The sequence below is a fragment of the Rousettus aegyptiacus genome, unplaced genomic scaffold, assembly GCF_014176215.1.
Source record: "Rousettus aegyptiacus isolate mRouAeg1 unplaced genomic scaffold, mRouAeg1.p scaffold_m13_p_17, whole genome shotgun sequence".
Taxonomy (NCBI): Eukaryota; Metazoa; Chordata; class Mammalia; order Chiroptera; family Pteropodidae; genus Rousettus; species Rousettus aegyptiacus.
In genome coordinates, this window is record NW_023416292.1 from 10,722,184 (window position 1) to 10,737,719 (window position 15,536).

General features: G+C 35.4%; 1 protein-coding gene across 9 annotated transcripts in view; it reads left to right on the forward strand.

Moving 5' to 3' along the window:
• KCNK2 (potassium two pore domain channel subfamily K member 2) overlaps positions 1 to 15,536 on the forward strand; it is a 148,324-nt gene that overhangs the window by 74,638 nt on the left and 58,150 nt on the right. For all 9 annotated transcript variants that reach the window (XM_016166516.2, XM_036234502.1, XM_016166518.2 and 6 more), the window contains one exon: positions 8,449 to 8,566. In XM_016166516.2, the coding sequence (XP_016022002.2) occupies positions 8,449 to 8,566 (118 nt within the window). The remainder of the gene's footprint in view (positions 1 to 8,448; positions 8,567 to 15,536) is intronic.

A 15,536-nucleotide genomic window follows, 5' to 3' on the forward strand; every position in this document is an offset into this window, starting at 1 on the left:
AGCTACTTCTTCTAGAACTGTCTTTTCTTTGTTAACTAAGCAACCTTTATCTTTTTCCCTATTTGCCCTTTTGTTTCTTTCTGACTTTACCTTCTCGTTCCGTATTTTTCTTTTCTTTTATTAATCTTTCCCTCTGACTTAGGCTGAGGTGGAAGGGGGCCAGAAAGAGAGACAGAGATTAATATTCTGACAGAATATTAATAATATACAATACTATGGAATCTAGGAAAACTCATGAAAACATGTACAGCTGGGGAGATGCAGGTTTCAGTACGCCGGGCCCCCATGTGGTTTTCTGGCTCCTTCAGTGTCGTAAGGACTAGGGTCGCGACCACGTTTTATTCTTTCTGCATAGCAGTGTCATTTCATGCAGGGCTCAAAGAATGAGAGAATTTCATTGTTTCAAGTTCAGTCCTTGTCTGATTATATAAATCATCTCTATGACGACTTTGCAAGTGGTCACTGAATCAGGATGCAGTTACATAAATTCATTCAATGATAGAGGATGGTTATATAAACAATGTTACATGTAGCTACTCAGTGAGATATTGATAACGGTGAAGTGAGATATTGATGACTTCGAAATATCTCATTATATGAAACATGCTTATGTTATATGAAAGTAGTTGAAAGCAGATTTAATGATTATAACTATTAACACAATCAAAAACTGAATATCTGAATGTTGCCAAAAGCTATTTATAGACCACGAGTGATTTTTTTTTTTAATTCTTCTTTTTCCAAATGCCCAATAATTTGTGTATTCCTTGGATGATTAGAAAGATCTTCCAAACTGGATGTAACCAGGGGAGACAACTCCAATAACCCAGCAGTGCACCTCTCGTTTCTGGCCCTGTTGATGCTGTCCCCCTCCAACTAACTCTCTGGTGGATTTTAAGCTTTTGTTTCCACTAATAGCAAATAAATTTACACTTTCAGAAGAGCAAGGAAGCTGTATGCATCATCAGCTTGTATAAAAATAGCTTTGACATGCAATGGCGTCATCCCCCAAAAGAAGGAAAGGCATGGGAAAGTAAGCAAGATGTTTACTTTTAGAGGTGCTTTCTAAAGTCTGGTATGCAGAAATTGCTTCCTATAGTATATGTTATTTTTTTTTTAAGTTATAGGAATTGTCTTTTTATTTTTATTTTTTTAAGAATGCTTCTTTGTAAGAATTCCTAATTAATGTGTGGTTAAATTTAGGTCACACATTACTTGGAAAAACATTCAAGGACTTGGAAAGCCTTTTTACGAAACCATGAAATAGATTTTGATTCAAATTGTTTCCAACAAAAACAATAGATTAAAAACATTATTGCATATTGCCTTGCTCACTTGAAAGATATACTCTGGGGAAACCTTGAAAAACTTGTTTCTTTACCAGACTCTAAATATAGAATGATTTAATCACCTGTGTTCTGTATAAAATATGCAAATGTACTACTCCATCTCTTTTCTCCACATGAAATCAGAAATGTATTTTTTTTAATGATTATTGTTAGATTTAGAATATCTGGCCTTTGCCAATATTTATAATAGTCCATTTAACTGTGGAATGTAATTGTGGCATTTTTCTTTTATGGACTTTATGTAGATTTTTTTTTTCTAGAACAAAACAAAACCCTAGAAACAAAAAACAAGTGCCATCTCCATATAACTATAGAATTTTTGAAAAACTAAGTTACATGTAATGAGTCTCAAGTTTATTTATCAAATTAGCAGCTCGAATGTATCTGAGCGTGCAATATTAGATATCAAGTATACAAATTTACTTCTACAAAATGTAAACATCTTAAATATTAGATAATACCCCCTGATTTCTCAGGTATATATCAAGTTGGACACAAGTTGAGTATTCAATAAAGATTCAACAGTTAGCCCATGTTTTCTCAGAATAGCATTCTCAGACGTATGGACTTTGACTTAAAACAAGTATATACACTTCACAGTAGAACTAGAAGATCCTAATAGATGAATTTGTTATTAACGTTTTTCTGCTTATGAAAATTAGCTTTAATGCTGCAGTAATAAATATCACGCTGCAATGAGTTTTAGCATGTTTAACACTATTTATGAAAACACGAGTATCATTCTTTTGCATGCTAATATGAAGCTGTCATTTTGTAGGCCAACATGTGCTTGGATATTGGCAATTTTATATGGTTCCACCTAGTATTATCCTAGAGAGTGACTACTGCAATATTCTGGTGGAATCACATGCCAACGGTGTGGCTTTCAAGAAGTCGTTTCCTCCCTTGTTGGATTTTCAGTGGTCCCAAGGGGTACTCACACAGAAATATTATCTCATACAAAGAAACCAAAGGCATTGCTTTAGTTTCCAGAATACTGTGAAAGGACAAAACGGTGAAGAATATGAGTTTGCTTTCCAGAGATGTTCCCCAGTGGTACCATGGGATGCCTTTGTATGTAAGTTTACAATGAAGCTCTATGATGCTGCTTCTTGGCTGAACCTAATTTGATATGTATAATGGTCCAAGAAGCAGCCCCAGGGATGAAGACTACTGCATGTCACTGATGTTAGAAGAGAAGGTTCTTGAGCAAATGATGTCTGTAAATAACACTGCAGACTGATATGGCCAATATAGTGAAAAAGTCCACACACTTATAAATAGATAAGAAGAGGTGACTTCTAATTGATTAAAATATGCCAATCACGGTTGCCTAGGCTCCACGAGTGCTGTATGTGAATTCAGTGCCAGTGAGAGTAAAGGCCATTTTGAGATACTCTCTGGTTTTATTGCCAGAACCTTTCAAAGTAGTTTACAGGATCTAGCATTAAGTAATCATGGTGTTGACGTGTAGCCAGAGGTTAAGAGTGAGATGTCTAAGGGTCCTGCAGCCTTAGGCATATTATTGATAGATGAAGATCATTTTTGTGGTGTAAAAATGAAGAGTAATCCCACCTACCATTATATCTTCTCACAAAGTCCTTTGGCAATGAGAGCATCTTTTATTATCTTGCTTTTCCCATTATGGATTCTTTAAGTCTTTCAGAATAATCTTGCCTGCATGGTTGAAGAGATCAGATGCAGTGTCATGAATGTGTGATTTGAGTCCTTCCCTGAAGGATAGCCTCCTCCTTGGATGAAACTAGTTCCCCCACAAGGAAATAATAACCAAAAAAAAAAAAAAAAAAAGATATATAATTGTGCCCTACAGAAATTTATCAATTTCTTATTTATTTACTTATTAATTTTTGAGGAACTATGTAATTATACATATTTTGCTATATTTATAATTATAAATATGGATTTGGCCATTATGCCAATCTATGTCCTTTTTCAAAGGAGAAATGAATGAGATCAATCAAATACCCCATTAAAAGGAGTTGTCATTGAACCAGATGTACATACATTATTGATGGAACCCAATTGGGTGTTAATGCTTTGTACCAGCAGTTTAGAATTTTCATATCGCTTAAAATTTTCAAATTTTTGTGACTCTGCTTTTAGGATTATAGCTATGATAACACGATTTAATTAAATTCTGATTATGATATTAACAGAGGAGGAAGGCATTGAGAACATTCTGTATTGTTTTGATGAACATGAACATTTGAGCATCTGAATAAAGGAAAAAATAAGTGAAATCAGAACTTCTGGTGTCACTTATATTTTAAGATCTACAGTATAACCTACTCTGAAAACAAAGTATTGTTTGGCCCTTCCCTGGGGTTGCTTACTTTCCAGTATCTCTTTTTTCAGTAAAAAAAAAAATAGCCAGTTAAGTACTTTATGACACACACACAAGAAGTTGTTCCTAAACATTGGACTCTCGGGAACATTTTTATGATTGTCAGTGATTGCCTTGAGTTCCAAGGCTGTGCTAGTTTCATATGATTACAAATAAATGTCTTATCAATGTTTGGTGTTGAGGCTGATTATAGTTCCAAAATGCCAGATGACATTGAGACATCAACTTCTTACAATTCAAGAATGCACAAATACACATTAGAACGCTGTGAACTTTGATTTAAAGCCATTAATGTCATGGAAACTAAGATTTTGCATAATTTTATGAGTAATTACTTTTATCATCTCTACGAGTATAAGCCTTTTAGAGCTCTATTTCTTTAAGCTCAAACTCTTCACTAGAACCATGTATTCAATTTCATTTCCTTAATGCTCACTCTATGATTACCTGTAAACCAAATAGCGAATTGAATGTGAACCCAATCAAGATTATCTTATGCTCTTTCTATAGGAGATTGTAAGTTTGAAGCCTTTCCTTAATCAATACTTCAGGAAATCACATGTTAGGATTAAATGCATAGGACCCACATTCCCTTTACCCTAACCTAAACAATTCAACTTATTTGTAACTTGTTAGCATGCCTTGATCGTCCACAAAGGTTGCCTTTAATATAAAAGTGAATTTTTGTTATTGATGAAGTGATCGTTACTTTAGTTGCATAATATGGCACATACAGAAACAGTTCTTGTAACGGCATTTATTAAGTGCTCTGATGGCCTGAATTGATGTTGAAATTGCAGAGATACTTAGATGTCAGTTCACTTGCCAAGGGCATTCAGTTTCCTGTGAGTGTCGACCAAGCAACCTTGTACAAAACTATAAAATAAATTTACAAGAATATTCCAGAAAAAGGACCTCATGGTAGACTCATTCTCATAGCGATTTGACATATTCCCTGTTCCATCTCAAGCCTCTGTTGCAATACTCACAGCTCTGTGATAGCTATTTACAACCCACACATTGCCAGACATTGCTGTTTCTAACTCTCCATTTGCTTCTTTTGCATTTAAATGATTTGTGGACCTTATCCAAGTGTCTGGGTAATGTTGTAGCTCATCATCGACAAGCAAAAGAACAAGCTAAAGTGATGGTGCTAGCCATGTACGATATATTAAGTCAATTGTTGGAGGAATTAGCTTGCTTCTAGTCAATAAAATAATTAATTTTACTTAATGGAGTGGAGTCTACAGAGGTGCCTTGTCTTTTCTCATCTATATACTGCCCGTGTTTTTACATCTTTTGCTTCCCCATTTGCCTAACACCGTAAACAATTGATAGGTATTTTTAAATAAATGAACGTGTTGAAGAAATATCTGTAAAACACAAAAATTATAATTATAATTATAATCTGTCTAAATCCTACTCCCACCCATCTTCCTTGAATTTTACTGGAAGCATTAGTTTTTCTTGGGAGTTACAAAGCCAGAGATCACCGAGCTTGTGCTTACAGTGTTAGCGTGCACATCCCGTGAATGTTTATTCCTATCATATTTCCAAAGACAGTTTTTAGATTTTTAAGTTTTAGTTATCTGTCCTTTTTATTTTCTTGCTCTCAGAATTATTTAATTAAATACCATTTTCTTGCCCAAAGCCAGTATTGTTAGTGATATAACACTAAAGCCATTGAGAATTTCATGTAACAACAATAATTTAATGTTGCTTTGGAAATACTGGCCAATGTAATGAGAGATGAAAAGTGATAAAACATAGTTGTTGAAAGATGCAGAGATAAAATGGCATTTATTCGTAAACTATAAGCTTGTTTACTTTGGGTTTCCATGTAGAGAAAAACAAAACAAAGCAAAGCAAAGCAAATAATATGAGCTCAGTATAAGTGGTTCTCAAGACGTGGTTGGTCCCAAGACCCTTCAGAGGTTTGATGAGGTCAGAGCTATTTTCTTAATAAAACTAAGGTGTTTTTGCCTTTTTTACTTTCATTGTCTCATGAGTGTAGAGTTTTCCAGAAACTATGCGATATGCTCTCCTAACATATTGACTGCAGAAGCAGTTTGTGTGCACATTCCTTGGATGTTAGACTCTGTTTTCTATTAAGCTAGACATTTAAGAAATTTGTAAAATTATAAAACGACACCTCTACTCACTAAATATGTGTCTGTTTTGGAAAATATAATTATTTTTCACAAAATTAGATGAGTTATGTTAATGTATAATGGGCTTATTTTTATTTTTACATGAATGAATCAAAACATTTTGAAAATTAGAAATTCAAACAAATATATAAATATCAATAGCTATAACACACGTATACAAAAGCTCCTTGATATCTTCGATAATTTTTGATGGTGTAAGTAGTTTTGAAATAAAACATTTGAGAATAGCTGGTGCAGAGAATGGGCAATATATATGTGTGTATTCAATAACAATAACAGTTATAATTTAATATGGAAAAAACACATAAGGACAACTTCACAGACCTATCTGAACTGTATAAAAATACTCTATTTCAAGATATTAAAGATGACTCAAAAAACAACGTGCTCTTTGATGGGAAGTTCACTATTATGATAGTGTTCCTTCTCAATTAATTTATAGATTTCATATGTTTTTGAATAATGGAAATATATTAAACCTGTGGAATTGAACATTTCTGTAAAAATTAACTAAAAGATTCTAAAGTTTATGTGAGAATAATAGGTTAATAATTGCAAAACAAGTTTTTAAAAGGAGCTTAATCAGGATGAAACTGTCTTATCTGATATAGAGTAAGAGAAAGAGAATCAGTTTTCTCAAAACTAGTTTCACCATGTGCTTGCTGTGCTTATATGGCATGTCTATACGTCTGTGTGCATTTAATATGTGATAAAACGTTAGTGTTCAATTTCACACACAATTATGGATATATAAATGTAAACAATTCTTATCAGTTCAGTAAAGATAGAATGTTAATATTATAAGTAATAGTAGTATCTCTATGCATTTTTAAATTGTTGGGGGCAGTTGTAAATTGTTGGGGGCAGTTACAAATTGTAGCAACCTTCCTGGATAGCTTTTTGCTCCTGTAAATGTTGTCTAATATTCATAATCTTGGATGCGGCAAATTTATTTCTAGCCATCTCTCCTGAGGAAATATTCAGAAATGAAAAAATACTTATATACAACTATGTTCACAGTACCATTTTTTATAGTAAGACACAATAGCTATATGTCTACATATTGGGCAGTGATAGAGTAAATATGGTTATGACAAGGAAAAATTGCATACAGAATAATAAGAGTAGAGAATACATTTCATATATTTCGTAAATCTGTATAAAGAGTATAGCAAAATGCTAAGACTAGACACCTTGATACATTTATAGTGGTTATCTCTGGATTCTGGAATTATGAATAATTTTTATTGCCCTCTTTATGTTTTTCTCTATTTTCTAATTTTTTTTCCCCAGGGGTTCTTCAACTTTTTTTTAATTAGTTTTATTGAAATATAATAGACAATTAGTAGCTCATATTTACATTATACAATCCAATAAGGTTTTTTTTTCCAAATAGAGTTGGTCCGATTTTTTTTTTTACAATGAACATATATCATTGTTAAAGTAAATAAAAACATTACAATTCAATTGACTTTACACACAGCTGCTGAAGTTTTAAAGTATAGATTACAACGAAGCAGATGAATGAGATTTTATAGTGCATTTCAGCTCCGGATTACCTGCTCTTTTCCATCTGACAGTAACTTCCTCGGGTGGTACCTCCATTTTCACAGTGTAGTTTTTTGTCCATTTGCCAGTAAACTACATAACCTTTAAAACTGTATTTCCAACAGAAACATCTTTTCCTACAGTCTGTATGTCTCTCTTTTACTGCACATTTGCTCCTAACATATTCTCTTCTACATTTCATGCTTCTGAATCCCCCCTTTGCTCCCCAATATCCGACAACTGAAGAAGCAATTTTAATGTCATCTTTCTGTCCCTCAGTTCTACTCAAGGCAGCATCCAGATCCTAGCGCCCCTATATGAATATTGTTGACTGATTGTCATCTATGGGTCTTTGGGGATATTCGTATTCATAGAATTTATAAAAACCTGTAAAGATTCTAAGAATCTAGATATAAATGGACTAACTTAAGTCTGATGGTGAATTGCTGCGGCCTTTCCCCTCTCTTGGTAGCTTGTTTTGTTGCACCTTATTGAAATGTACCCTCTGCAGTTACACACAACCCAGGCTTGGCTGCATATTTTTAACATTTGAAATGATTAGCACTTTGGAAATGCCTGTGTTTTTGGTGAAACTTATATAGTATTTAAGTTGTAGTTTGTCGTCTGATATTTTAACTCTGTGTTGCTTACTGAAAAATTAATATATTTAGTCAATTCAAATAAGTCACTAAATATATTAATGGATGATATAAATGAATATTGGTACAATATGATAAACTCCATGCAGATCCATTCACTTGTTATCAAATATAATGTAATGTAATGTAATATAATATAATATAATATAATAATGTAATATAATATAACATAATATATAAATATAATTACATTTTTTAGTGTAAAGTTTTACTCTATATTGTGTACTTTAAATGAAAAGCAATTGGTTCTCTTTGAATTGATTCTCTGTCTAATTAGTCATCTGAGGTAGAATATATGCTGTTTGATGCCTCCATGTGATTCATGTGTACTGATAAAATTTTTTTTAAACTTGCAGCAAATAGTGGCAGCAATAAATGCAGGGATTATACCGTTAGGAAACACCTCCAATCAAATCAGTCACTGGGACTTGGGAAGTTCCTTCTTCTTTGCTGGCACTGTTATTACAACCATAGGTAGGAGACAACTTATTTTGTTTTTTAATTTTGGTACAGCCTGTGAGCTAAAAGTCATTTGAATTTTATTTTATTTTATTTTTTTACAGTTTGTCAAAGTGGTCTACGTAAGGTAGAAAACTAGATTTTAATAAATTGATTTTGAAAAGAGAGTTTAAAGGTTGAAACGAAAGAATGATGGAAATGAATTAGTTATCGTTTCAGAATACTGAGTTAAGTTTAAAATACATAAACTCAAGAGCAATGAAGTCGAATCATTTGACTAATAGATAGGAATGCCAAGATATGGCTTGAAATGATTTGGGGGTGGGGAGTGAGAAGTTTTAAATTTTCTTGCATCTTTGATTCTTTGGAGTAGAAAGAAAGGATTTGAGATTTTGATTTCTTTTCATGACTTGATATCATCTTTTTCAATTTGTAAATTTTAAGTTTACATTTCCACAGATTGTTCCTGTTTTATGCATGTCTATCATAATTACTTCAGCACTTTCCTTTTTATACATTATATTTTTCCAGTAGCACAAATGTCTAAAAAATTAATACTGAAATATGAGGACGATAAAATAATTAAGGTCTTAATCTTTGCTGTTTTGACTTTTAATCATGTTGTTTGTTATAATGTGAGAAAAGAGTCACGTAGTGGAACGTGATCTCTTTTTCGACTGGACCGTCTTCGCACTCAGCGCCTTCTAAGGCAGCAGAATAGGCAGGTGATTTCTCTTCTACTAGTCAGTCAGTGTCCAAGAGATATCCAGAGGATATAAATGCAGACCCATAGCGAAAGCCAAGCTTGCCATGCAGTGAGGACTGGGAGGGGTTACAGCTGTCTTGCTTCATGGAAAGAGGTGGGTTTAAAGCATCATTTTCAAGATAGAGAAGGAAATTGACTCATCATCGTTATGAAGGCATTTCAAGTGGAAGAAAATATAGATGCGAAAGGGAGTTAGTTCTTCTCTTTCACATATGCTTGTGATGAGATTTCATTTCGTGGGCTTAATTGCTCATTTTGGGGTGTGAATTAGGATTCTAAAAGTTTTCATTTTATTCTCTGATGTCATTGATGAATTATGAAGTGTATAAGGTTTTCAAATCAGTACTTTATATCAAAGTCCTAAATAAGAGAACATGGACAATTTATGGATGAACTTTCACTTAAAATTTTCCATTGAGAAGAATTTGTAGTGTCCTGTCATTATGTGAATTCACTGTAATGCCTCTTTCTGCTAGATCACTTGCCAGTGAAATAAATACCTTAGCATGTTGATTTTTGCCTTTGTTGAGAGGTCAAGTAATTATGTTTACTCTTACATTTCCATTAGCTAGGTCAAAAGTTGTGCGGCTGTGAAATTCTGGAAGAATGGCAACCTTGATTTTTAACCATAATAACAGGTTAACTTTGGAGCTTAGACATCCTGGTCATTTCTACTATGGAAATAACTGTTTATTGTGTAAACTACTTAGAGTCTGGAAGGAAAAAACGCTAACAGACCGAGTGAGAATGGTGTGTTTCTGCCCAATGAAAACTCGAAAGTCCAAGTTATAACTCATCATGGCTACCACTAAATTATTCCGCAAGAGACTTAGTCATTATGCAGACTTGCTGTTGCATCGTATGTTTATAAACAGTCTCATTTTTCGAATCCCAAATTCAGTAAGTTTTGCAGACATATACTTCAACACACGAAAAAAATAAATAAACCATTATTACCAGCCTTACCTCAAATTACAGGCATTAAGCACAGTAGCTGATTATTTAGGTAGCTGCCTAACAGCCTGGCTCTCCTACTGTTCTATCTCAAGCTTTAGTCTTAGGTGGGTTAAGTCATTCTAGGTCATCCAAATTTATTCCATGGTCTTTTACTCCTAGGTCAAGGAGTAAAAGGACCTTGGACTAAATTATGGTCAAGGCAGGGTAAACGTTCTTTCACAAGAGTCCATTTGACATTCAAACATTATTTGATAAAATTTAAAGTATAATTATTAATACCTGCTAATGATAATAATTGTGTGAAGTTGAAAGCAGTGTGTAGCAGTTCCAGAAATTGTAACCTCTAGCACTAGCTGCATTGTATTAGTCATTTAAAAATAGAACTTGAGACAGTTTGGAGAATAAATCACAGTGGCTTTTATAAGGTGCCTGGTACGAGCAGTGCTTCATGGAGCTACACTGGCTACAATTGTGCATAATTTTTCTATTCGATGTTATCAATTTGCCTAAGAAGCCCAAGTGACCTTTACTATTCATTGGAAATATGCCCGAGAGGAGTTCAATTACACAAAATGGAATATTAAAATTTAAGGCCTGATTCGAGAGAAACTCTTCATATAGCTACACACTCTTTCCAAAATCATACCCTTCCAGACCCACCACAAATTCCATTCTACAGTCGTACAGACTAAAATCCCTTCTCGACTGTTCTCTTTCTTGCGTACCTCACTTTTAGTCCCACAGCCAGTTCCGTTCGTTAGCTCTGCCTTTAAAGGAGATCCATAATTTGACTAAAGCTCCCCATTCAAACCGACACCATTTCGTTCCAAGCCAGCACCATCTCAGTGTCAGCATCCTTGTAGAAAGAAACCTCCTGCTCAGAATTCTGCGGGTTCCAACTCGATCAGAGCAAAAATCATGCTCCATTGCCTCGCTCACTCAGTGAGAGCAAGTTTTATGAAGTTAAGAGATTTTTATGTGTTTGAGATTTTTCCGTGTGTCCAATGCCTGACACGTAGTGTGGGTGCTTAATAATTACTTTTGGAGTTAAAGACAAATAGGCATTCTAAGTGGTTTGAGCCGTGTGGCTTATTTGAAAGCACATAACACTAGACTGATACCTATCATGGTGAATTCGTATCTCTTTTAATAGATTTTATGACTAACTTTTTTGTTTGTTCATTTGTTTATGATTTGACAATAATAAATCACTATCACTCTGGTATTGTAAGGATAAAAGATAAACTGCTTGAGTCTAAGTGCAAACAGACCAGTCAGAGGGCCCAGTGGGCAGATAGTCATTTACAATGTAGTGTGTCAGGTATATTGAAAAGCATTTAATGGGAATGGATGGGAGTGATGCTTCATATGAATATTGGGACAGATGGGTGGGTAAGGAAGGGGCAAGGGAGCCTTCCCTTTCCTTAGTAAATGTTGTTCTAGTTGAGACTGGGAAGAGAATTAGGAATTTTCCAGGTGAATAAAGGTGGAACGGAGGCATTGGGAGTTTACGCAGGAAAGATCAAGGGCCAGAGACCGTTCGCTCTGTTTGGGAACTGAAAGTTATCTAAAACTGTTTGTGTTTGAAGGGATTCATTCTCAGGACCCTATAAATTAGTGAATCAGTGTAAACAGCTCCTGTTGGGTCAGTGCATCTTCTGCCACCGCCAGAGATGTAAAGGACTCAGTCTTTGCTTGCAATCCAATTTGCAAGATAAAACGTATATATATGAAGTAGCTGAAGAATAACAGCAATAAGTCTTATATAATCAAATGTTACCTGGAACAATGGTTTACCCGCTATAAGAATTGGGGGGGAACGTGCGGGCTGGAACTGGGAGACAGGCCTTAATTAGAGAAGTTGAGTGTGAACTATGCTTGAAGAAGAAGTTTTGGTTTCAATAGATGGAGGGGAAGAAGCCTCTAAGAAGTGGCTAAGCACAAACGCAAAGAGAGGAATGAACTTGATTTATTTTGAGGATAGAAAAGTAAGTTTTTGAGTAGACCAGAGGGATTGTTTGAAAGAATAGTGGAAAATACTATTGGCGGATTCAGGTGGGAAAAAGAGATTTGAATTTAATTTGATTTTTGTGAAGTTTGGATCTACTATAAGACAGAACATGGATTTTTTTTTTTTTTTTTTTTTTTTGGTGGAGGAGGGAGAGGGAAGGGAAGTGACAGGTTAAAAGTGACATTAGAAGATGCATCTGTCAGAAAGAAGATACATGGAAGTGACCCAAAGGGAAGGGGACAAGCATATTGATTGAGGTGGTTGGAATTGCTGTTGAAAGATGAGAAGAAGACAAAATATCGGAATTTAGATGCAGCAATCAACAGGCCTCGGTGACTAATACGATGAAGAGAAAGGAGTCAAACTATTGAATATCGAAATGGATATTTAGGCAGCAGGCTTGCAGTTCATAAAGAGTGCTAGTCGGTCCTGTGAAGAGAAAGGAGTAAAAAAAATGACCGAGATTTTATGTGTTGTGTTGCAGTAGGAAGCATCATTTTAGTAGTCTCCCGGCTTCAGTTTTTATGTGTTTATTCTTTACTTCAGACACACTAGGATTGAATACAGGCGGGCATGCTCCCTCCTGGAGCTCAGTGGGCTTGAAGAGACTAACAGTCCGTCAGCACATTCAAGACACAAAACCAGTACGTGCTATGTGGGAAGTTCACGTGGAGTGACAGAGAGCGGATGGTGGAGCCGGAGGAGGGAGTGGGAAGGGTTCTGAGGGGGACTGCTTCAGGGGCTCTGAGCAGGTGACATTTCAACGGAAGCCTGAAGGATGGAAAGAAAGCAGCTAGGGAAAGGCGAGTGCAAAGGTGAGTTCCGGCAGAGAGCACAGCACTGGCATATAGACCCTGAGAGAGGCAGATTTGGGCATGTTCAGGGAATGAGATGGACCCATGTGGCAGAGCCTGGGGAAGAAGGGAGCTTAGAGAGACTAGCTAGAGCCAGAGCACGTGGGACCCAGTAGGTCAGGGCACCACTCTGAATTCAGTTGGAAGCCACTGAAAGGGAGGTGTGCTGTGACTCTGGCTGCCATCCGAGGGGCAGAGGGGAAGCCGGAATACCAGTGAGGCCACTGCCTTCATCCACACTGGAGACGATGTTGCCTAGAACTAAGGAGGTGGCTGTAAGGAGGGCGAAAAGTTGGACCGATAAATGATTTAAAAAAAAAAGAAAGTTTACTGATGGAGATAACACTTATCTCTGAGAATAGTGCCATAGGGCTATCAGTGTTTTAAATTGTATGTTATTTTAAAGCTAATAAGAAATCACTTACATTCTATGAAAGGCTGTTGACAAAACAATGTCATGGAAACTGTATTCTATTTTGAGGTCAATTTAAAGGTTAGAATAAAATGTAAGACGACTTTATTATCTGAAGGCATCCAATATAGTAAAATTTTCCCCGACAGAACGTGTATTGGAATGCCAGGCCTGAGATTTGCCCAGGCTTATCATCGCCCAGTCATTTTGAACTCTGAGAGTCAGAATGCAAATACCAGGGCCACCACCATGGCCTATAGCAGCCTTAAGATCCCGAAGCATCATGTTATAGAAAAGCATTTCCTTGGAATAGCAGTTCCCATAGTTACAGAGGACTCTTGTTTTCTACCACTGGAGTATAGAGATTGAATTCCAGTTCTGTAGTTTCTATGTTTAGTTTTTCTATATTTTGAACCAGCCACCAGGACTTTTAATTTGCTTTCACCTAGATGGAATTGCTAATGCTGTTATGTCAAATTGTCACAAATTTACTGCAAGCCCACATTTCATCTGTTTAGCATAATGATTAATTGATTAGAAAAACAAACAAACAAAAACACTAGGAAAAAAATAGTGAAAGATTTGGAGTGATTTTAACAACCTGTTCCAGATTTTAACCTTCTTTTTAGAAGGGGTCAATTTGGGAAATGCAGAAGGTGTATTGAAAACTGTAATGACTATGCACGCCCTTAGCAAGGAGTCTAGAACTTTGCTGTAACTTAAAAGATGAGGGGAAAACCGTAAGACTTGTTTCTGTTCAATTTTGTGATCTCATGAAGCCACTCTCTGTGCCTGGAAATGAATGGACTTGAAGCAGAGGTGTAGAATTAGACGGAAAGTGTTTTCCCAGGGGATGATGTCATTGCAGCTTTGGTGGTTGGGTGTTATCTCATTAATTTAGTACACCCGTCATTCTGTGGTATTTCACTAGTCTCTTGGCTATTCCCGAAGAATCGCATATTGGATTTTGGAAGCCCATTTTAAGGAAAGTTATGGTTCTTTCAGACAGTGTAAAAGGCCAAGAATCTTGCAAGGTGACTTCTACCTTTGACTCTACAATCTCACTAAATTTTCCTTTATGCCAATATGTGAAAGTGTATGCTTATTTTTCAAAAATACATGATTCTGATGTTGTGCAGCTGAAATAGCAGAAGCTAAAATTAAAAAAAAAATTGTTTTGAGTGTTCGATTCTCTGTTTCTTTTCGCATCCGCTTAAATTAATGAAAATAAAACCTACCTCAGGATATTAACATATGTTCCTGCCATTCAAAATCTTCACGTAGGTTTATTTATTTCCTGAGTGAAAATGCATTTCTCAGGGAAAATATCTTATGAATGGTAGCTAAGTTTTCAGAGTGTAAAATCATATTTGATAGGCAATAAAGCTGAATTTTTGCATAAATAGTGTTATAGATGCCAAAGCAATAATGAAAATAAATTAGTCACCTTCTCTTCTCATTGCATGTGTTTGTTACATTAGTCACGAAGAGGTTCAGTTCAGAACACCTAGTAATCACAATCCTATGCTGGTTGAAAGGAGATTTGGGAGCGTTAGAGATATAATCTTCCCAGGAGTGAAGAAGCATTTTTTTTCTTGTTGTTGTTGTTTGTTTGTAATAGGAGAACCCAGAGCAAGATAGTATAGATCTAACAGAGACTGGACATCCCAGTGAGAGGAGGAGGGCTGGACACTGGGTGTCAGCATGGTAGTTACGCACATCTTAGATGTGCTCAAATTAGGAACTGCTTATATTTTGAAACTATATATATAACTTTATATATAACTATATATATAAACTTTAATATATATCTGCATACTTTTGAAAAGTTTGCAGTCATATATTTTTAATTGTTTGGAAAGCGGTCACTGTCAAATGTCATGATCAGAAAATCACCCCAAAATTGGAAGCAAAGAATTGTTATGAAGTTCGTGTCCTGAATACATAAATACAGAACCTGTTTTTCTCTTGTCTTTTCGCCCTTC